Raw genomic sequence first — 24,386 nt, forward strand, 5'->3', positions numbered from 1 at the left:
CTTGAGGGGGAAGCTGCAGAGGGGTGCTCGTTTTTAATCTGCAGGCAGCTCTGACGGGAGGGCACATCCACGAGGCTCCGCCCGCCTCAAAATGTACTCCACCTCTAATGGTGAAAACAAATCCAGACACGGTGTGGACTTTTTTCAGTATTGCTCTTAATAATATGCACATCCAAGCGGCATTGAATCCGCCCCGACGGGATGCATTGTAAACTATAACAAAGTCACCTCTATGGAGGATTCCGTGGATACCGGAAAAGTGGTGGCTTTACCTTCAAAATAAAAGACGAAATTGTAAAAAAAAAACAAAAAAAAAAAACGTCTGACATTAATAACACGGATGTTTTGTGTCGGTGGGGCAAAGGCATGTAAATTACTTCTATGATACACACTGGAACATACATGCAGCATATAGATCTTACTATTATTATTATTGTTATAGTCTCCTTCCTTATGTGTTCCTTTTCTGTTCTCACGTTGTAATTTGCTGTGAATTATGGTATGCACTAGGTTAAGGCCTGTAGTGTGTCTTTGGGGGAAAAAAAGATGTGCAGGGGTTGTCACTCATCCCAAACTATGATAGGCCCAATCCATGATTATCGTTGCTATAAAATGATTAGTGTAAATGCTCAGGCAGTCACAGTAGTTAATTTACTAAACCACAGATTCAAAAATAGTTATTGCCACCTAAATCGTTTGAGATTGATATCATAGTGGTAATTTCATATTTAGTGTTATGAGGGGAAAAGTGAGAATTTTGAGATAAAAGAATTAAATATAAAAAAAAGATCAAAATTCACAATCACATCGAAACATAAACTGGCCACCTTTACAGTCCAAACGCACAAGAAATTGTCTAGAAATTTGAGTTTTATTTTGAAGTTCAGACCGGAAACGGATTGGTTTCCTCCGTGGGCGTGTGAACTACAGCGGAGTGAGAAGTTGCAGGTCGTCTCACCTCTGTGTGACTGACCGGTGCTGAACCTTTGCCACATTTCCCCGTGCTGGGAGCCGGCGTGTTGAACAGAAACTGGTCAGAAAGGTGAGTCCTACCTGGCCGACGATCTATCGGTGTATCGATAACTTATCTGTTGCGTGGTGTTAATCGAGTGACCAGATCCCGGAACTGGTCCATGTGGCTGCGGTCTAGGTTAAAGCCGCACAGAACCCTCGAGCTACAACCAAACTCCATTTACTTTTTTTTTACAAATTATAATTGTGTGGCTGCAGGTTTCAGCGCTGGTTCAGGTTTACTAGACCAGCAGTGGTTCTCAGTCTGAGGATCGCGACCCCTCAGGGACACGCAAGAGACTTAAAGGAATAGTTAGACAATCTGGGAAGTGCACTGTGGCAACATCCAGCAGCTGATTAGCTTAGCTTAGCATAAATGATGGAAACAGCTAGCTGACACTATCACCCTCATGTGAAATGACAAGTTGCTGTGCAGTTTTTGTATATAGATGTAAGATATAATGTCCATCAGTGAGCTTTTGTTGGACAGGCTAAAGTGTTAGTGCTAGGTTAAGCTAACCAGCTGCTGTCTGGATTCTTCAATCTACTGTGCAGATATCAGAGTGGTGTCAGCCTTCTTATCTCCCACTCCTCCAGAGTGTTTCGTATGTTGAACTAATCATTGGTCTCAATCCACACAATGTTGGTCTTATCAGGCACATTGTTAAACTCTTACTTACGCTCAGTGATCTGTCCCTCATCTTAAATCAGTGAAGTGCTACTGATTCTAGTGTCTGTGCTGTTCATGCTGACTGAAACACCTTCTGTTGTCTTTTGTGTACTCAGCAGTTTAATTAGTGTGCCGGTCCGTCTCATCGGGAGTTTTTCTGGTCTGTGAAAACCACCTGTGTGTGTGAGCAGTTCACTCCCAGCAGCAAACTCAACTTGACCTCTGAATCATAGATTCAGAGAAACAAAGAATGAAACATATGCCCATATACATTTATTTATTTATTGTAATGTGAGCAAGCGTTGCCTGATTTGCCTGGCCCTTTTCACAGCAGCCATTTTAACTTGTCATTGCAAGAAAAGTGCAGGTTGTAACCACTGAGATCAACGATGGCTGTGTTCCTTTAAGTGTCCAGACCCTTGGACTGGCTCACCTAAATGGATTATAACGCCATCACTGATTATGTTGACTACACCTGTGCTTTTCCCGCTTTGCTATGTGAAGTTGTGAGCTGTGAAAAAGGTCCATTCGTGTCACCTCCTGGCTGAATGTGACTCCGTGTCTTTGTCCCGACTGAGCAGGGGGAGTAAAGTCATGTTCAGACTCCTTAGTCACCAAGGTAGGAGGACGCAGAGCTGCCTCGCAGGCCAGCGGCGCTATGAGCACCACAGGGCCGTCATGGCCATCCGCCGCGAAGACATCAACCCATGGGAGAGGAGGGCACCGCTGGCGCCGCGCCACGTCAAAGAGCTCACCAACGCCGGGGTCAAAGTCCTGGTCCAACCATCCAACCGCAGAGCCATCCACGAGAAGGTGAAGCACTGAACAGTGTCCGATAATAAAAAAAGAATAAATGCAGAACAGAATTTCACGGTGGATGAGAGACTGAGGACAGCAAATTAAAATACCACTTTTCTACATGCTGATGCTCGTGTATTGATAAGGTATTGACTTTTTACTCATGAAGGTTTATTGCACCTACAAAGCTGTCTGCTCAAATGATGATAAATTACACCAAAATGTTAAAAGACTCAGTAACATGGAAGCTTATCAGTGCAATGGTCTTTAATAATTTAGCCCAGAACCCTTATAATGCCAGTTTTCTTTACCCATCCGGACCCCGAGCCTGTCTCCTGTGCTGCTGTATACTGTGAACACCTCCCTGGGGCTCAGTGAAGTCTCATCTCACCGTCTGCTCATGTGGTGTTTTAATTACTAAAGGAAGTATTCAAGAATTCACACAGATAAAATCAATGTGCTGTTTGCAGTACTACATGAGGGCTGGGGCCATCGTTCAGGAGGACATTTCGGAGGCGTCTCTGATAATTGGGGTGAAGAGGCCGCCAGAGGAGAAGGTCATCCCCTGGAAGACGTACGCTTTTTTCTCCCACACCATCAAGGCTCAGGAAGCCAACATGGGGCTTCTGGAAGACCTGCTGAAGAAGGTGAGCGCGCTCAAAAGATCCCTAAAAATCCTGCAGAGCTCCTGGCTTCAACACTTATAATATAATGGTTCGCTAATATTGATCATGCACTATTGTGGCAGTTGGTACAAAAGGACCTGACTTCTGTAGCCAAATTTGGAAGATCAATTCATCTCTACCACTCACCAACAGTTGGGCACTGTTTTCCAGTTATATGTGACCGCTCCATTACTACGACATGTCACATTGTCGGGCACATAGTTGTCCCACTGTGGTATTCATTTTAATGTGCTTTATACTCAATACACCAAATGAAGTGGTTATACCATACTGTGGGGATACAGCTGTGTTTGATAAGACTGCTCCTACACTCACATGTACATCACAGTGAACTATTGAAAGTGATTCATGTAGTCCAAACTAATAGCCGTGCAGTTTACAACTTGTTCTATCCTTGAGTACATTTGAATGAAACACCAGGTTATGTGGGTATCAGACACAGCATTTGCATGCACTGTACCAACCTGGTTACTGTAAACCTGCATATACACACAGCGTGTCAGAAAGCAGATGTTTCCCTTAACCCTTTTTTCAGGTGGCTTGGCTGTCTTATTTTTCTGTATTAGTAGAGAAGATGCTGTCGTGCAGCACAATGGGCGACTCCCGCAGAGAACACAGCTCCAGAGCTTTTGGCCACTGCCCAATCAGAGATCAACATGGAAATAATGTGCTCAAAGGAAACCCAAACAACTGCCTGCCTTTTTCAGCTTGTTAGGCCGTATCAATGCTGACGTGAGGAAAAAAAAAACTGTTTGCAGAAGGTCATCTGTCTGTACAGTGATGTATGAAAACAGTTTTGTCTTCTGTACTGGAGCTGATGCGGCAGAATTTGATGAGTCAGATATTTAAACACTCCTCTGTCCTTCTGTCCTAATCTCTGTGTATTTGTCTATCCTTCCACAAAACTCCTCAAAAACTATGATGGAATTCATTTTGTTTTCTCAGGAGGTTCGTCTGATCGACTACGAGAAGATGGTCGATGCCAACGGCTTCCGGATTGTGGCGTTTGGTCAGTGGGCCGGTGTTGCAGGTACGAAAAATTCCTCAAAGGCAAAAACAAAAGGACTGTTCTTCATAGTTCCCAGGGACAATTTCCTGGGACTTATGTGAGAATGTTTGACAGTAGCGTGACCCTGATAAAGACCACAAGCAGAAACACTTTGGTCTGTTCAGTCCAAATCAGAAAAAGCTCAAATGTTAATGCAGATGTAAAGCAAAGGAAAAAAAGAGTAGAGCCCACACCCAGCAGCACTGGCTGCCCTGACCTGGGACTGTAGACAAGTCCATCAGCTCTGCTTACCTAATCTGCATACTGAGTTCTGATCACAGGATGGAGATAACGAGAGTGCCTGTTAATACTGTTTGATGATTGGCTCCTGGTTTATATGACCACCTCCTCTCATAGAACAACATTCTTGGGAACTCAGTCTTAATATTGCTGTATCTCCTTCTCAGTAGGTGACAGTTTGGTGTGGACACTCCGTGACCACTTCCAGTATGTGTTTTAGTCTTACGAACTGGTTTGCCAGCTGTGTCTGTTCAGTACTCTCAGTGATTTACAGGGATGCTCCAGGACCCTGTGACATCACTGTTGGCCGTGGTTACAGGTGCAGTGATCCTGTATGTGATAAGAGGTGACACAGGTTTGAAGCTTTCTACCTGAAGGTACCCTGTGGAGTTTCTGGCCACTTGTGGGGCTTCGAAGAAAAGCTTTAATAAGCTAGTCCATGTACTCTTTGTATCTATTGGCACATGCATGAGGTTTGCACAGAAGCTGGTTGTGCATGGGTGAACTCCTGTTCATGGCTTCATGCTATGTCACTGACGGTGGTGGTAATTCTTGAGTTTTTGGTGTGGACTTCATGTCAATGTAATATTTAATCAGTTACTAAGTCTATTTGTTTTTTTTTTTGTAGGAATGATTAACATTTTGCATGGGTTGGGGCTGCGCTTCCTGGCTCTTGGGCATCACACTCCCTTCATGGTAAGAGAACATTCCTCACAAATTTGGTTCAAAAAGACAACGACTTTGTCCTCACAATCTAATATGAAAACTGCTTCTTGTGCCTTAATGTGATTCCTTATCTCTTTCTGTCTCTCTGCTGCTCACAGCACATCGGCATGGCTCACAACTACAGGAATGTCAGCCAGGCCATCCAGGCAGTGAGGGATTGTGGGTATGAAATCTCCATGGGGCTCATGCCCAAATCTATCGGACCTGTGACGTTTTGTTTTACTGGTACCGGCAACGTGTCCAAGGTACAACAAGGTTAAACATTAAAAGCAAAAAAAAACAATACACATCCCAGCACTCGGCGGTCTCAGGACTCCAGTGAGGAACTTTGGGACAGTTTAGTTTTTCATGTTTATGACACTCCTCTTTTCTACCTGCAGGGAGCCCAAGACATCCTTAACGAGCTTCCTGTAGAATATGTTGAACCTCATGAGCTGAAGGACGTCTCTGAAACAGGAGGTATAACTGCTAACATTTCAGCGGGCTAAATGGTACTTATTGGCATGGTAATATACCAAAGTTAGAGGGTAATATGCATTTATTTAAAATATTAGCACATATGACGGACTTTATTTAAATCCGTATCAGGTAATTAAGCCTTTATGTGATTATAGCATCTGTAAAACTATTCAAGTTCAACTAGATTAATCAGTTTCATATTGTCAGGGCAGCACACGTTTGGCTGTTCTTAGTTTAAAAAAAAAAAAAAATGGTGTGAAGATGCATTTTATGCTCGTTTATGTTTTGTAAAATCTATATGTTGTGATGGACAGAGATTTAGAGCGCCTCCCTGAGGGGACAGGACAGGACTTAATTTGGCGGTATTGATAGGATCAGAATACTCATGGTGTTCTAGTGCATTCATGGTAATTCTGTCGTTTTCTTGTAAGATATGACCAAAGTGTTTGCCACCGTTCTGAGCCGACATCACCACCTGGGGAGGAAGAGCGACAGCATTTATGATCCCATGGAGTACGAAAACCACCCGGAACTGTACACCTCGCACTTCAGGACGAGCGTGAGTCTGCCGCCGCCCTTTTACTAACCCCAGTTACAACACTCCTCGTCCAAACTCCCACCTGCTCCTGTCAGTCACCCAGAGGCCGCGTCCTCTATTTCAATCATCAGCACTTAACAGCTGCTGGTTGGCAAGGTTGTGTTTGTGTTTCAAAACATGTGCCACGTGGCAGGTTCGACACAGCCGTGATCCCATTTAACTTTGTCTTGACTTTCATAATCATCTTAAATTGTCTTTATCCCAAACAAAGTGAAAACCAGCAAGTTTTCTTACTGTAGAAGCTCCGACCAACATATGTGAGTTTTTTTTTGCTAGAATTTTATCAAAAGTTTAGTTCATTAATGATTTGTTTTCTGGTGATTGACATATTGTTTAATGAATGAATCTTTTCTACTTCTTATTAAAGCCAGGCAGAATAAGAGAAACAGTGGATCCTGAACTATATTTAATTGCAACAACACATCTGTTGGAGGAGAACACAGAATATTAACGAAAAATAAAACAGGGATCAGCTAGAAATCAATCACACCGTCAGGGCTGCATAAGCCATTAATTAGGATTTTGATAATAGAAAAAGTTTCAGGTGATTAGATTGATTAGCTGATGGCAGCCATTATTTTCAGTGTTTCAACACTAAATCCTGTTTAGGAGTGTTTGAGTTTAGGCTAAAAGAAACTGTATATATGTATATAATATGATCATTTTTGATCCGTTCCGGCACAAATCGGGTCCTTGGTCAAGTCTTGCTTACTGGTAACTGAGTGAACCCTTGAAGGCCTCAACCTCTGTGTCTCGTGTTACAAGAGTTACATGCTAAATTGTAGCCCACCGCACCAGAAATCCTGCAAACAAAATTTCCACCAGAACCTCCATGGTGGAAATTCTTAAAGTAAGATCACAGGAAAACGCCAGTCTGTGAAGATTAGTGTAAGGACCTGACTTCATATGCTGCCTTCCTCTCCACCTCTCCCACAGTCTACCATCCTGTGCTAACACTCAAATGTACCACTCTGTAAAGAGTGCTCTGAGTGCATCATTACAGTAAGAACCACGTGTCGTTATAATCATAGGTGGCGCCCTACACAACCTGTCTGATCAATGGTATTTACTGGGATCCCCACACCCCCCGACTCCTGAGGCGACTGGACGCCCAGAAGCTGATGAGACCTGCTAAAAGCTTGTCTGTAGCTACGGAGGGATCACCAGCGCTGCCTCACAAGTAAGTGTATTTTGTTTGAATATCATGAAGCTCCAGCTGTTTCACATATTTTCCCCCAGCTGCTCTCCTGCATGCTCCCGTCTTTGTTCATGACGAGGAGTCAACCGGAGATATCTTTGAGCGAGTCACTAAAGCTGAACCATCCTTAATTGAAACGGCTGTTGTGTGCTAAGAAAAGTTTAAAAAAAAAAAATCATTCCCCTGCAGTAGACGTGACAGAGTGATCCACCTGACACACTGGCGGCTGAATGTGTGTTCTAGTGCAGGGATAGAAGAGCAGTGTGCTCGCTCCCCTTATCTGCAGCTGTGTTATCGGTCATGTTTACAGGGCGACAGTTCAGCCTGTCTCTCTGACCTCTTGAACACTCTCTGTCTACAGAATGCTGGCCATCTGTGACATATCAGCTGACACCGGAGGCTCCATTGAGTTCATGAATGAGTGCACCACCATAGATAAGCCTTTCTGTATGTACGACGCTGACCAGCACATAGATCACGACAGGTAAAGTGGCAACTGGTCAGACATGAAAGATGTCATGATATTATTCTCTCTGCCTGGAACACATTTAAAACCTATATCTGAGTTTCCTTGTTTAAATTAGGTCGTAGAATCCTATGATTTATTGCAGCTACTTGTCACCAATCGCATGAAATCACTTTTTTCTCCATGTGCCATAAATTACTAATAATATTTAGATTTTCATCGTCCTGATTGCTGCTACATAAAGTAATGCAGTTCAGTCTCTCTATAAATGTTGGGTTGTGATATAATTTCATTTATTATTTTCACTTTTGGGTTAGCTTGGATCGCAGGATGAGCAGTTGTTGCCAAGGTAACAACTATTTTAGTTCCAATCAATAAACAAAATGCTGTTGCTGGTCCCCGCAGTGTGGAGGGAAACGGGATCCTCATGTGCTCCATCGACAACCTTCCTGCTCAGCTCCCCATCGAAGCCACAGAGTACTTTGGGGACCGACTCTTCCCCTACATCTGGGAGATGGTAAGACGCCGGGGTTTTGGGTGAGGTGAGAACAGCTGGTGTTGTCGCTGGGTTCCTGTCCGGTGCCGCTCTCTGCTTCTGTATGACCTCGGGTTGAGTTTGCTGTTGGAGAGGGCTGCAGCAGGTTTCACATGGCGAACTAAGTAAATGAAAACCCCGACACAGGAGCTGCCTGTTTCTTCTTTTGGTAAATTTAGTGTTCTGTCATCATCAGCTGCCTTCAGACGCCACCAGACCTCTGGAGGAAGAGGAATTCAGCCCGCAAGTTAGAGACGTAAGTAACATGATAGTAGTTGTCGTGATAGTTCACTTTATTTGCTACAGAAGCATCTTGCTGTTTCTGTCACAACTTCATTTTAATGGGATAACAATTCATTATTTAGCAGTTTATCTTACAATTTCAAATTGATGTGAGCGACAGATTGTGTACATGTTTAGTCCATTTTTTTCCAACGTTATAACATTTTTTTAAACACATGCATGAGAATTTAGATAAAATGATGTGTTTAATGTATGTTTGTGTGACGTGTTTTAACCAATATCCTCAGTATTAACATAGAACCACAGGACTCTCCTTGATATAATGCAGTGATCCCATAGGTTTATGTTGTGCTCATCTCTGAGTGATCACATTTTATTTCCAATACCCATGAGCCTCAGCCACTGTTGCCATGGAGAAGAAGCGACTGAGCGGCACAATAGCAAGAGCCATAGCTAATTCAATTTGCAGTTGAAGACGAAACGTGGCGCCATCGTTGCTGCTTTCATTCAAATTAGCCCAGAAATGAAAAATGAAGTGATTTAAGATGCAGCTGTAAAGTCTGTTTTCTAAACTGTAAAATCTAATCATAACTGACATCTATTCACAGCCTCTGTACTACATGAAGGATGAAACAATAGATATATGTAGTTTTAGACACAAAAGACCATGGTCTCAACAGTCTTCATTACCAACCATCTTTATTTAGTAATCATTTGACACATTTCGTTTTGGCTCTTTTTCCTAAAATTTGACCTTTTTAACTTCTTTGTTCCTAAAGGCTGTCATCACCTCAAACGGAGTGCTCACCCCAAAATTTGAATACATTGAAAAACTTCGAGAAAGAAGGTAAGACTTATTTCAGACTGGAACTGTGAGTGTTGCACACTTTTTTACAGAGTGTTGTCTCTGAAGTCTTGTATTTTAAAACGATGTTTTTGTAGAATATATCGCATATATTTGTGTCTCCGGGGGAACATTCTGTATTTCAGTGTATTTCCCATGTGAATTTTTCATAAAAATGTCAAAAACTTTGGCACACACTTGTTCCATCTACGAGTTAATGCAACCAATCTGTGGATGAAATGTCTAAAGATTAAGAGACAGGTAATGTTTCTCGTGTTCTGATGTAGCCCACCTTTAGTTTTATCACTACAGTTAATAGCAGCTTACTAAAAGCTTAGTAATATTTGTGCTTTGTAGTTTAATAATTTTGCTGTTTTCCCTCCTTAACTCCTTGACACACCTTTTTTAGCACTGCAGTTTATCATGTTTTTAGTGTCGTCCGGCCAGCAGTGCCTTAAAGCTGGACTTGTAGCAACTAACCTTGTGGTTGTTCCTGCACAGTGCTGCCCTCTGGTGTCTGCTCTGCCAACCCGCCTCTGCATTAACACCTTGCATGGCTAGTGTGCCAATAAGCACCAGCTGTTAGCCAACGTCAGACGCTGGACCTTTGGGTATCAAGGGGTAGACACATCTTTTCTTCTCACTTGACACAAAAACCGCCATTGCTCCGACCGTTGTATCAATATGTTTGGTTTTGTTCAGTCTTGGCATGCGTTTTTTTTATGTTTCGACAGCCATCTTCACCAGTCAGATAAGAAATATCAATGTCCATTGTTTAGCCTTGCTTAGCACAAAGACTGGAAGTGGGTTGAAAGTGTTAGCCTCTCTCCATTAAAAGAGAAAAAGCTTCACTTCACAGCATCGGGGGACTTAAGCACCGGCACTAGAATCAAGGAGTACTTTCCCAAAAATAATCTATATTAAAATCAGTCAAACTGTGGCACTAACACTAAGCAGACTCTGGTGAATTAGGGACAAGCTTGTTGGCTGATGAGATACAGTTTGTAAAGAAACCAGACTTGTTAGAGGGTGTTGGTTTGTCATCTGGTCCACCTCTGTGGTCCAGACTTAAATATCCCGACCTCTATCGAATGGATTGTCGTGTTAGGTTTGGTTTAGACCCTCATGTTCCCTTCAGGATCTAGTGCTGTCACTGTGGGCATGTCAGCATCTACTCTATCACAAGATGAGGAAAAAGATAAGAAAGACTTTATTTATCCCACACTGGGGAAATTCACATGTCACAGCAACACAGGAGACAGAAAAGGTGCAGAAACAAAGTGTCAGTAACAGAAGTAGAGCAAAAACAAACTAAGAAAACTGAAATGGTTAGTTCCACCATTGTCTTGCTTTTTCTTAATGGTGGACAATCAATGTCCCTGAGCTTCCAGTTTTTGTGCCACCTAGCTAGCAAGGCTAACCATGTCCTGGACCTCACTCACTGTGTCATGCACGCACTCCTCTGACTTGTATACAGCATATCATCTGCATGTTCATCATTTACTTGCAGCCATTCTGTTCCTAATTAAGTTTGAGCTTTTTAGCCTATGATTAATCAGTGCCAATCTCTATTCTGTAAATTGATGAGACATTTTGCTTCTTTTACAGCTCTCGCTGCTTATCTGCAGCTTCAGTCAAAGCTGCTGGTGCAAACATTTTAATGAGCTCGCTTAGTCTATTCTCACTCCGTGACCCTCATGGGTGCATTAACATTTGGTTCTATAGATTATTAATATTCAGGCTCAGTGCAGATTTGCTCCTCTGTGGCTCCATAAACAGCTTGGATGAAGAGGTTTCAACCACTTCTTGAGACTCGTGTCCCAGCGTTTTTCGCCCCAGAGAGTCCTGCTCAGCCATATTTAGGCCACCTCTAAGACTTGATGAGATTTCTTCCAAATTGAAAATCTTAAGTATCATTTTTCCAGACAAGCCATGCCACCAAATCTTAATCCTTTTGATTGAGTTTGGCTCCTTAAGATATGTAAACTAATGGAGAAATCCTCCTGAGGGAACGTCCCTCTTTACTTTTTTTAATTAAGGAGATGAGGCTCGGCGACGGGCGGACCTCCAGTCGGACCTCCAGTCAGTCCCGCTGCGGCTCGTGCATGTGTGCGATGTCGCATCCAATTAGGCCAAAGCTAACGAGTCCAGGGCTCTGACTCCTGGGGGATTTGAGTGGGGTGGTGGTGGTTGGTGGAGGGATATTAACGCCACAGGTCACTCCGGGAGATCTCTCTATTGTGGTGTTATTGTTGTTATGGCGATAATCCAGCATGCAAAATCACAGACTTTCTAACTGAATCCAGTTGTTTGGAGAAAGCCTTTCAGTTTAATTAAAAGGTCTGAGAACTGATTCTTCCGGGCACAGTGGACTGACGGGGCTTTAATTTCTCACTGAGGCTTACATGTGTGGTCGGGGCCGGGGATCAAACCTCAGTGTGTTCTGAGTCCTGGATAAACTTTGTCTTTTACAGAGACATTGTCGGTGTCTTAACTGTAAAAACTGAAAACTGAAATTTGCAGTGAATGCTCAGTCAGACATCACTTTGTTCAGTCTCTAGAATGTTGAATGTATGTTGGCTGTGGCACATATATTCTCTTATGTGTGTAGAAAAGTCATTCAGGCAAGAAGGTATTCATAGAATTATAATTTTAATGTTTAAATGAATATATTTTTCTAGTATTACTTTGAGGTCACTATTTTTTTCAGTAAATATTAGAAATAATAATTACCAATTAATGTATTAGTGATTATCCAACAATTTTTTAAACCAAACTTTATACTTATTGATGACTTTAAATGTAATATAATTACTTACAGTTAAATGTTAATATTGAATTTTAATTTGTTATGCACACAAAAAAACATTTCCCGTGAAAATTCAGATATACACACATTATTTAGGTATTTCACATATGAAATATAATCTTATGAGAATTCACATGAGGCTTAGAGACGTTTCACGTGTGAAAACATTAATTTCGAAGGTGCTTTTTTTACGTGAATACCCAACCCCAATGGTGATAGAACTGAGATCTTTTTAAAAATTATATCGTATAACTGTTTACTACTATCTTTTTGATTAATTACATTTTTGGATGACCCTCCCCCCATGCTCTTCCTCCTCCCATCCCAGCTCACCTTCATGTTGCTCCCCCCTGGTTCAGGCCAGATCCTCCCATCAGTCATACTGTTACTGTTTGGTCAGAAAAGTCTCACTGCAGCTTTGACTTTTTACACGTCGCACAAATATATGATACGTCAATCTGGGATCTACACAGGCAAACATGAGCTCATTTATTTAAATCCAAATGAATGTATATGAAATATAAACCAAACATTTAAACAACAGTCAAAGAAAATCCACGACTGTTCGTTCTTTCAAAGATTTTTAAGGAACTTTGAAAGCTTCAGGGAACTACAAAACAAGTGGACATAATTGTATCTCCGTGATTCTTTAACAGTAAGTTTAGATTTGCTTTTTTGCTGAGGTAATATGCAGGAAACCACTTGAAATAATTTCCCTGAAATCAAACAAAGAACATACAGACTTTCCCAAGTTGTGTATTTCTTTATAATGCAAAGTTGCACATTCAGAAAACTTCAAACTGAATGTAGACTTAAGCAGATCCCAAATAATATTTTCAGAAGCTTTCTATTGTAGAAGACAATGTGTAAGGAGTCAAAGGTGAGTGGCCAGAAAGACCATAGCACTCATGGTCGACCACACTGGTTCCCATCCAATCATCCTTTCTTTTTTTGGGCCACATGTTGCTCACAATATCAAGAACATGTTGAAAGTTGACCCGATACTTTAATTTAAAGCATGCCTTTCTTTGTGGCGCTTCCACGTTTAAAAACAAAATTAAAAGCCTGTTGGATGGAAACACAGTTACTGAAACGCACTAATGTATTATGCATTTTTAAGTCCGTTTATCTAATGTCCTTTTAGGGAGAAGGCTCAGATCATGAAGAAGACCGGGATGAAGCGCGTTCTGCTGCTGGGTTCAGGATACGTCTCCGGACCTGTAGTTGAGTATTTAACGCGCGACGAGACGACGCAGGTCACCGTGGGTGAGTTCCCTTTAGAAAGTCATAAAAGTCGTGTTTTATTGAAAATATGTAACAACACTTCAGAAGTCCACTTTTTCTTGTCAAAGTGCTCATCAGAAAATGAAACTGGTTCAAGTGGGTTCATTCTGTGTGTTCGTCTGTGTCCGTCTCACACAGATTGCACTGAAGGTTTGATTGACAGGTGCCTCTCAGCAAAAGCAAACAACCCCACGACTTTCCTCACATTAGGGTTCAAAACTTGCTCAATCGTCATGGCACACTGACGTACATGAACTCAAGATACAGTTAATGTACTCTGAGAATCACAGGCGGCCTGTCAATCTGATAGTTTATCCTAGATGAAACTTTTTCAGAACCCTATACATATATATGACCGTCTACTGACAGTTTCCTGTGGTTTCTTCTTTGTTGGTGCGCAGCGTCGGTGCTGCTGAGGCAGGCAGAGGAGCTGGCAGCCAAATATCCCAACACCATCCCCGTCACACTGGACGTCAGCAGCCAGGAAGGACACCTCAACTCTCTGGTCAAAGATCATGACTTGGTCATCAGGTACAGCACGAGCAAAATATTTGGTTACAGGCAGACATAAGAACTGTTACAAATGTGGATCTGTGGAAATCTGGAAATCTCTCTGCTCCTCAGCATGCTGCCGTACTCGTTTCACCCACTCATCGCCAAACACTGCATCAAGCAGAAGGTAAACATGGTGACAGCCAGCTACCTGAGCCCTGCCATGAAGGAGCTGCAGAGCAGGTGACTACACAGTGAACACAATGAAGATAAAAGTGGATATATTGATGATTTTTAATGAGAGGGAAGGAATGGATGTCATTTTAAGAACTTTTATCAATGTAATTAAACTTTTTGTGAAATAATCTTATAATAATAATTTTCTTATTTGCCTTAAATTAAGAGACACTGAAATGTAATGTGTGTGTGTGTGTGTGATTTTCTGTGTGTCAGTGCAGAGGAGGCGGGCATCACCATAGTGAATGAGATGGGATTGGACCCTGGTATTGACCACATGCTGGCCATGGAGTGTATCGACCAGGCGAAGGCCGACGGCTGCGCTGTGAGTCAGCACACTCTGACTCCGACTGTGTGTGTGTGTGTGTGTGTGAGAGATAATTACCGTTTGAACACATGCTGGCAGAGGCTTCCTGGCAGTCGTATCGATCCCGTAAACAGACACATGGTCCCGTACACATGGTCACATTGCTGACTTTCACACAGGTTGTAGTCCAGGAATGACGAGCTGATGTGGTGGGTGTGTTTTTTGGACTGGACTTCCTGAATCAGCAAAATTCAACACAGCTTGATTCAACAAGGTTTATACCTGTTTATATAAGGACCTGAGTTTGTTCAGGTTCAGAACCCCAAATTAATAAAACAGGCAATTAATGACTGATGTCAGCCTGAAAGATGATTGATTATTCCTGTTTACAGTCCACATAATCAAATCAAAAATAAATCCTGAAAGAATTTCAGTTAGTTGACAGAAAATGTGTTTTATAATATTGATACTGTGTAGGTGGAGTCCTACACCTCGTTCTGCGGTGGTCTTCCTGCTCCTGAATGTTCAGACAATCCTCTTCGCTACAAGTTCAGCTGGAGTCCGTACGGCGTCCTCCTCAACACCATCAGCCCCGCCATCTTCCTCAGAGACAACGAGGTACGGAGGCCTCAAAGGAGCATACAATATTAACATGCAAATGTTTTTCCTGTAAATTTTCATCCTATAATTTCAGTAGTTTACACTGTAATCTGTGTGTGTCTCGTGCAGGTGGTGAGCATCCCGCCTGGCGGGTCACTTATGGACTCCACCACGCCGATGGATTTCTTTCCTGGTTTCAGTCTCGAGGGCTTTCCAAACCGCGACAGCACCAAATACGCCGAGCCTTACGGCATCCAAACAGCACACACACTGATCAGAGGAACACTTCGCTTTAAGGTACGGCACATAAACACACACACACACACAACCTTCAAACTATAACTGTTAGCTCTCAGCTGTGACACAGGCTTTAAAATGAGTTGCTTTCCTCAAGAACGATGGACTGTCAGAGGCCATTTCAAGTATTGACAGCATTATATTATAAGAAGTTTCAGCTTTACTTAATTAACCTGCTAAGTAATGTAAACCTATGTATCATGAGTTTACAGAATCAACATCATGCCCACAACTCCAATTAAACTGTTTCAAATTCAAGAAAACATTTCAGGGATTAACCCTGAGCCCTGATAGTTTTTATTTAATTGTTCCATCTTATTTGGTAGGGACATTAAAGCAAAAAGAAGGTCTGAAAGAATTTACTCTGTTGCGATAACTACACGCTGACTCTTGAGTTACAAATTTCTCATATTACTTCCTCAGATTGATTCATCTAGGCTACTGTACGCTGACTATTTGTTCTGTCTGAATGTGTGTCTTGTGGGCTTCAACTGACATGATGTGGTCAGTGTGTGCTGTACTATAAGGATGGTGTTTTACTGCCAGCTATCCTCAAGTGCAGAAGTGAAGTGCCTTTGCAAGAAAAAGTGCCAAGAAAGAGGCACAGCACAAGTAAAGCTATATATAATATGGACTTTTTTTGGTCAAAGGCACAAAATCTCTGCCTGGGATTTTACATGTCAGCATGTGTAGGACAAAGATGTAAGACGGGAAGAAAAGACTCTTCACTGTAAATGTGCATCCTTGTAAATCCAAAGTCCGAAATCCACAGTAGAAACACAAATATATCTTCCTACCTAAAACTGATTTCTCCATGTATCTTTTGTTTATTGTGTCCATGTAAATGTGCTCAATGTGCCTTGGTTTCGCTCTTGTTCTGTCCCATAGGGCTTCTCGAAGGCGATGAGTGGGTTTGTCAAACTGGGCCTGATCAACAGTGAGCCCTCACCCATCCTGCAGCACACTTCATCTCCCGTTTCCTGGGTAAGAACCTCCGCTGAGGGTCCATTGAATGTTCAAAAAAAAAAAAAAAAAAGACGATGAAAACATCCAAACACATGGTTGAAAGGCAGCCTCCGAGCAGTGCTTCCTGCGTTCTTTCTCGTCTGTCACTCACTTTTATAAAATGAACTGTTTTATAGCTCTTTCACTTGAAGCGTCTGACTGTGGAAGTGGGTTTGCTGAAGAGTCTATTACTGTTAATAGCTGCTTGTCAACATCAAGGCTGCAGTGAGCCAAGGCTCTCTGACACTGATGAGTTTACAGCAGATAATGTTTGTCATCTTTTCTCCTTTTGAGATGAAAGAGAAACCCGGAGCTGCATGTTCAGAATAAATTCATCAGGAATCAAAGACAGATTAAGGATTTTAAATAACTGCACTTGTCTTTCTGAAAACACTCACTTTTTTTCTTCTTCTGGAAACGAGACGCCAAGATAAATAGATAAACGGTGAATGTAGCCATTTCTTTGAGTGTCTAATATCCATGTATAAAAACAGGAAAAGGAGACAGTGTAAGGAGATGAAGATAATACCTAGTCCAGGAGCTAAAGCGGAGCTTAAGGAGACAGTCTGAACTTAACTAGGAGACAGTCTAGGCACTAAAGAAGTGGAAGAGGTGGACTATGAACTAAGACTATGAGTTATGCGGAGCTCGGAGATCATATAGGAGCCACAGAGAAGCTTGAAGGGACCATTTAGGAGCTTTAGAGGAGATAGGAGATGGTCTAAATGCTAAACAGGAGCTAGGATACCTTATAGAAGCTGGGAGACAGACTGGCAGCTGAAGAATAGCTTTACAACACGCTCTAGGTGAACGAAGTAACAACATGCGAGATTTTGAAGTGTTTCACTGTCGTAGGAGAACCTAAATGAGAAACTGTGATCTGTTCTGTCCCTTCTACAGAAAGATCTCCTCTGCAAGCAGATGGGATTGTCCTCCTCCATCTCCCACGGTGCCTTTGAAGAGGCTGTTTACGAGCGCATCGGAAAAGACGACTTTGGGATGGACACTCTGAGATGGTGAGAGGCTAAAACCACTATTCACGATTCCCACCGGACTGGGAAATGTGTCAAAAGTTCTCAAGGCATGTGGAGAGGAAATCAGCTTCTCTCTAATCCTCTATGAAGGTTCGGCTTCAGTGCCATCAGTGTAATGTCCTGGAAAGTCATGGAATACCTGGGAGCATTTGGGGGTTTCAAGTTTTCAGTTTGGCAAAGCCTTTAAAGAAAATGCAGTAGCTCCAACAAAAGGTGGTCTATCAGCTTTTTTGTCCACTGTAAGTAGAAAGTTTAAGAAACCAAACTTAATTTTGTTTATTTACAGTCCGTCGCTCATAGGAAATAAATCTGCTTTGCAAGGTTTCTTATTTAAATATAGCTCACTATCACATGAATTTCTCCAGAGTCAAAAAAGGTAAGAGGAGAGAGATGGGTAAATTGTTCAGATATCTGGAGGGAGTTTGGAGTAGAGCTGCTGTCCCCCTGGATGCCTTCATTTAGAGGTTTTCTGCAAATGTCCAAGGGGTCCCAGAACATGCTAAAAGGATTCTGTATCTCAGCTGGCTTGGTAAAGCTTTGGGATCCTCCAGAAGGAGCTGGAAGATGTTGTAGAGGAGAGAAAAGTCAGGACTACCTTGGTCAGCCTGTTGCCTCAGATATGTGGCAGAAAATGGATGGATGGATAGCCGTGGCTACTTCACCAGCTAGCTTTAAATAGACAGTATGTCTTTGTGGCAGTTTGGATTTTTTTGGCTCAATTTTGAAGGTACTGAAAAGTTTAGATCTTTAAATTCTTAAAGTCTTCACTTGGTTTTGACCAACTATCATGTTTCTTTAGTTTTGCAGGCCAGAATTTGTAGAGTGTTTTGTTGTTTTTGAAAGTCTTACATCTCAGCAACTCCTCTAAAACACTTTTATTGAGCAGTTGCTTAAAGGGGCATTATGCAAGATTTGGACCGTTTCTTAGCACCAAATGGCGGAGTTCTTTGGATGTCCATTTGCTTATGCTGCTCTGTTCTGAACAGATGAGGGGGAGATGCTGACGCCTCTCGCTTTTCAAAATTAGCGTTGGTGCTGTGGATTGCGGGCTAAGGACAAGGCTGGGGCTAAGGACAAGGCCGAGGCTGCACCTCTTATGCACACTTTTCACTCTCCTCCCTAATGAGGATGCCTGAAGTGGTGTAGCGCGCACACTCTTCAATTTAAATCAACTTTTCCAAGGGTCTCTTCAGACCAAGGCTCCATGCTGTCATTGTTCTGCTGTCGCTGGCGCTGAAGAGAAGAGGGCCATGCTGGCATTAAAACATGAATTCCTACGATGGTGAAAGTGAACTTGGAAACATTCCATCTGCACCGTTAAAAGAGTAAAAAGCCAATGCGCTCGCAGCTCAAATTGAATGACTTGTTGTTCATTTATTCAATTCACCAGCAAAGCAGCGACAAAAAGCAACTGCTCATCTCTTTATATTTAGCCAAGGATGTGGGCCGCCACTGCAGCACTGCTGAAACGTTGAAGCAGAGTAATTTTCTTGTAAAGGTTTTAAAACAGCTTTGTCAAGGTTACTCTATTGTGAGGAAAAATCTTGTTTTTTTTTTTGTTTTTTTTGTCTGTGTGTGTTCAGGTTCGGGATGCTGAGCGAAGAGGCAGTGCCTCATGCCGACAGCGTGCTTGGTGCTCTGGCAAAACATCTGGAAGCCAAACTCTCCTTCGGTGAGATACAAGCCCATTTTACCATCACAAACCATAAGCACACAAGTATTAAGTAGCACATGAACTACTAATGACTTCTCTCCTGTGGTCAGATGAGGACGAGCGAGACATGATCATCATGAGAAACGACGTTGGGCTTCGCCACCCAACTGGCGAGCTGGAGACCAAGCACATCAGCCTGGTAGTATACGGCGACCCCAGCGGCTTCTCCGCCATGGCCAAGACTGTAGGATACCCAGCAGCCATTGCTGCTCGCATGGTCCTTGATGGTCAGTGATTTCAGTCGGACTTGTCACTCTTTGAAGCTAATGTTGTTTTTCCCAAGCCCCCAGGAAGTGCGCCAGGCTTTGACGCCAGTTTGGCAAAACCTTGTAATTACAACAAAAGCATCCGTCACGTGATGCCGTTGGGCCCTAAAACACTTACTTCTATACACTTACATTGTGAGAAAGACATCTGTAAATCAGCAGGTCTTTTGACTCATGTCACCATTCGTTCATCAGAATTTAATTGATTCAGTCCCATAACATTTGGGAAGTCTGAAATAATTGCACGATTACATAATTTTATCCAAATTCAAGTTGGTGGTTGGCTCGAGACGCTACTGCGCAGTGTGGACGCGTGGATGTCCATATGTGGAAGATCAGGGAAGTGTTATACCTCAGACTCTTTGTTTGCTTTCATAGGATTGAATTGATTGGTTTGAAGTATCCGGTATCCAAGAAGCAAATTTTAGTTTTTCTAGTTAGTCTGTTCTGTCCGTATGTGAGCCCCACATTACTTTGTGAGTCTGACATTAGTTTACCCTTTTAGGCTGTGAAACTAATGTCAGTTAGTTTGTTAAGCTAATGTTAGCTTGTGTGGTGAGTCGGTGACTATGATATTTTGTTAAAAATGTTTCTACCGAACGGCAGATGTAACGCTGAAGATGTGACTTTACTGTGACTGGTACTTGGAATCAAAACTTGTGCATTTTTTCTCTGCAGGTGAAATCACGACGAAGGGACTGGTGGTTCCGATGAAGAAGGAGATCTATGGCCTGGCGCTGGCTAGACTGAAGGAGGAAGGACTTCGCTTCATATCCAAGAGCACCCTGCACGAGTAGAGAGCAGACAATCACTGGAAATCCTGACCAACAGTGACAGAAAACTTATAAAATTCACATGCTATCAGCTGCCTTTTCACCAACTTTATACTCAAACTAGACTCACCTGTCTGCTTATAATTCTATCTTTAACTAACCTGACAGGGGCTGTTAAGATAGATATTAGTTAGCCAAAAAGGTCACGTTTTAATCCCTAAAAGTTAGGTTATTTTACTGAAATGAAACTTATAGCCTATAATGGCTATTTTGTTATGCTTTAAAACTGTGTTTTGAAGTTTTAGGTCAAAAAGCTTAAAAGGCAGCTAGTGATGATATTCAGCAGTTTAATATTAGCATCCCAAGTTTGGCTAAATTCGCTCGTCTTCGCCGAACAGAAATAGTTTCACTGTTGTCGACTATTACAGAGAAAAGTTCTTCTGTGAAGATGTGTAAAAAGTTCGACCGATCAAACACTGTTTCACACGCATTAGAAAAGAAAGCATTAAAACACCTCATTAATGAGGTAAAACTACTGCAGAAACCAGGTCTTCCCAGAGACTTAACGGTAAATGTACATCATACACAAACAACCAGCACAGCACAGTGAAATCTTTCAATTAAATTGAAACCAAACAAAAAGTGCCACATTCTCACGGGTGAAAAGCTCAGTGGCCAATCAGAGAGATGCTACAGATGAATCACACACTTCATTAACCGCTCACGCAATCATAAATCTGCAAAGTTATTATTGTAAGACTTGACAAAGATGATAAACGTATCCAAGTTGAATCTGTCCTTTTGCCATCGTTTGAACCATGATCTGTATTAATTCTGAAAATCCAACAAAACCTTGCTCAGCACTGCACTGACCTTCAAACTGTGATAAGATGCATTAAACTAAACCCACTTCAGCGTTCCTTCAAACACGCGCCATGAAAGTCGACCAGAGCAAAATCCCAACACCGAAATCATAAAATAGTATCAACGGTTCCCATTCACACGATGTAATGTGGTGATGTCGTTGGGGTGAGCACTGACGAGGCTGAGAGCAGCGGCTAAAGATTGTTTTTGTACAGGAATGTAAGTTACTAATGTTACTTTGCTTGTCAGAATTGATGCCTTTTTGTGGTGCTTATACAATATGTTCACAACTTTATTACCTCCAGATTTCATTATCTCAAAAGTATTGATTACACCACTAAAACGTTGTAAAAGTGGAACATTGCAAAAGTATGAAGTCAGTATAATGATTACCACTTATTTTGGCATTTGGTTTAGCTTCTGTTATCCAGAAATAATTATTGAGTTAGGCCATTATTTCAAAAACATTAAAGACCCCGTGTGGAGGATCTGAAAATGTCTGACTGAACTCTATGGTGATTGTAGGCAAGCGTATCTAAAACATACATGGCAGACAGCACGTAGCGGTGCTAGTTTTAGAGAGTTTTCATAATTCTTTAGAGATTCTATTTAGATTTAAATATCTTATGGGTAAAAGCGCCATTTGAAAATTGCAAGAGTTTTCAATTTCTGTCGATTTTAACCTCATTCAGCCATAAATGTCAGCTATGCGACAAAATGATTGCTGTTGGCTGTTGGTCACAATTTAAATTTGAATTTTTATTTCGAAAAATCTAAAATTTTTCCTCGGATGATTACACTTATCTTGAGGTAACATATAAAAGCATATATAACCACAAAGAATCTGTGGAATATCATTAAGTCACGATCTGGATTCGATAACTGAAACGGTAACAGCAGCCCCGGACTGAAGACTGAACACTGTATTCGTGGGACTTGTGTTAAGTGTCCCAGACTGATGAGTATTTATTGGCTGCAACCTCAGCAATATTTATTTCATTTTGGGGAGTGGGGATGTGGTCGCCTTGTAAACAGTTTGTCACATGCTTTAAATGGGTAAAAATAAAAAAAACACCCACAGAATTAATATTACTGAGAGATATATTTTCTAAGATAATACATCAGTATATATACATATACATATATATATATATACCTGATATGTAGTTTATATGTGAGCTATCGGAGTGTTTTATTTTCATTTTGGGGTTTTGATTGGTAGACTTGTAGGTTTGAATATGAATGATACAAAGACTTTCAGATCAAGCAAACAACACATATTGGTTTGATTGACTTCCAGTAATCCTCCAACATGAAGACGGTTTGTTTTTTTGTCCTTAATGTTTAAGTTAACATTTATGTCGTTCATGGTTACAAACCAAACAAAACGTGTTTGCTTTATTAGAATGTAAAAAAACTGATACATGAATAAAAAAAAATGATTCTGTTCTTCTTTCTTTATTTAAAGATAGAAAATAGCATTGTTGAATTTTAATGTAGTACTTTTTGCATTGGTTTTATTTACTTAAGTTTATTAATGCATCTCTTCAATACAAAGGAATTCATTTATAGTAGTTTTTAGTTGTTCATTATGATTGAACGCGTAATGTGGGGGCAACTTTTCCGTGTGGGGTGCTGGCGGTTAGGAGATGAGTTTAGACTCACGGTACAAAAAAAAGCACTCTCAGAGATCCTGTAATCCGTTCCTTGATGTACATTTATTGAAAGTTACGTCAACAAATAAACTCTCTGAGGTTGACTTTTCTGTCAAAATTAAATTCTCATTACTTAAACAAAAGAACAACTCAAAATTAAGACCTGTGGTCATAAATCTGTTTGTCGTCTTCCTTCCAACACAAAATAAATCCCTCAGCTGTCTCCTGTCACCTGATTATAAGGCAGGAGGGGGAGGAGGAAGGAGATGACCAGCGCCACATACACTAGAATAATTCTAGCAATACAACGTTTCTCTACATCTAAAGTTTCAAATGATCGATCAGAAAATATATCATTAAAATGCATGATCCAAATACAACTCAGAAATATAAATACAAATTAATTTCTTTGTTGGCTCCAACACGTAAAGTCTTTTAGTTACTCCGTTAGCACATTAAAGCCTCCATAATTGTAATTAACTGTCTACATGACCACGTACCAGTATAGAAAAGTGAAATGCCTTTGACTTTAGGTTAATTTCTCCCATTTTCTAATTTTCTTGACAGATGTCCTAACGTTTTCCTGGTGTTTTCTGCCAGAGTGAGCGGGGCAAAACATTGTAGTTCAGTGTGGTGCGACCAGCAGAGATCTTAAAGGATATTCAGATTTCAGTATATTTGACAGGCTGTAACCAGACAATGTTGTTGCATTTTACTTAATTACCTGGACAATTATTAAAATGTAAAAATAGCTGTTTTAATAATTTTCTGTCAATCAACTAATTAAGTGTTTTTATTTCTTTAAAATTTACATGGTGCATAATGAACATTAGCGTAGGTGGAAGGTAACTAAGCATTTTTACTCAACTACTGTTGACTCCCTGCAGCTTTGTAACAACTGAAATACTTGAGTTTTTGTTAATTTCTTCCATTTAATCTATGTGACGACTTACAAGGGACCTTTTACATTTTTATGCAAAACATAGGTACATGTGTAATACTTATGCACTCCTACTTGAGTACATTCTTTTTTTTTAAACTCTTTATTTATCTTTTTTATTTTCTACAGACAAAAAGAACCGACAAAAAACAAAAAGATAACAAATGTAGTGGGGTGCTACTGTCAGAATAGAAACCTTACAAATTCAGTGAGTCAGGGGTCTCCAACCTTTTTCAAGCTTTGAGCTACTTTTACACAGCAAGAGCGTCAATGAGCTACCCTCATCTTGAAAACTCCTGTGTAGCTGTGTGATCAAGGATGCGTTTACCTGCAGATAGATATTTTCAGCCAATTTGTAGAAAGTTACAAGAGTTTTGTTCTTCTATATTACTGAGTTTATGTTAATGTTTGCAGACTGTATAAAAATGAGACAAATCAAGCGAATGTGCATTCAGAGAAGGCTTTTGGCAACCCACCAAGAAAGAGCTTAAAAAGTACTGGTTGGAGATGCCTGAGTTATATAGTGTGACCATTTTTCCCATCTTTTCTCAAATTTGCCCATTGTCAGTCTTAATTGAGTACATTCT

At 41.2% G+C, this 24,386-nt stretch overlaps 1 protein-coding gene across 1 annotated transcript; it reads left to right on the forward strand.

Moving 5' to 3' along the window:
* Positions 1-936: 936 nt before the first annotated feature.
* Positions 937-22,651, forward strand: aass (aminoadipate-semialdehyde synthase). The gene is made up of 24 exons (XM_070830870.1): positions 937-1,042; positions 2,263-2,494; positions 2,950-3,126; positions 4,111-4,195; positions 5,082-5,149; positions 5,278-5,424; positions 5,560-5,638; positions 6,070-6,197; positions 7,268-7,416; positions 7,796-7,918; positions 8,306-8,417; positions 8,632-8,691; positions 9,458-9,525; positions 13,476-13,597; positions 14,017-14,146; positions 14,240-14,350; positions 14,561-14,669; positions 15,129-15,269; positions 15,381-15,548; positions 16,437-16,532; positions 17,454-17,569; positions 19,171-19,259; positions 19,352-19,528; positions 20,246-22,651. Exons 2-24 carry the CDS (start codon positions 2,276-2,278, stop codon positions 20,362-20,364), a joined length of 2,793 nt encoding a protein of 930 aa, XP_070686971.1. The 5' UTR covers positions 937-1,042; positions 2,263-2,275; the 3' UTR covers positions 20,365-22,651.
* Positions 22,652-24,386: the final 1,735 nt, after the last annotated feature.

This window comes from Pempheris klunzingeri, chromosome 5 (genome assembly GCF_042242105.1).
Source record: "Pempheris klunzingeri isolate RE-2024b chromosome 5, fPemKlu1.hap1, whole genome shotgun sequence".
Lineage (NCBI taxonomy): Eukaryota > Metazoa > Chordata > Actinopteri > Acropomatiformes > Pempheridae > Pempheris > Pempheris klunzingeri.

Coding starts and splice junctions, on each gene's coding strand:
- aass (XM_070830870.1), top strand. CDS start 2,276: ATGTTCAGACTCCTTAGTCACCAAGGTAGGAGGACGCAGAGCTGCCTC. Junction 9,526..13,475: donor GAAAAACTTCGAGAAAGAAG/GTAAGACTTATT, acceptor ATGTCCTTTTAG/GGAGAAGGCTCAGATCATGA. Junction 14,147..14,239: donor GATCATGACTTGGTCATCAG/GTACAGCACGAG, acceptor TCTGCTCCTCAG/CATGCTGCCGTACTCGTTTC.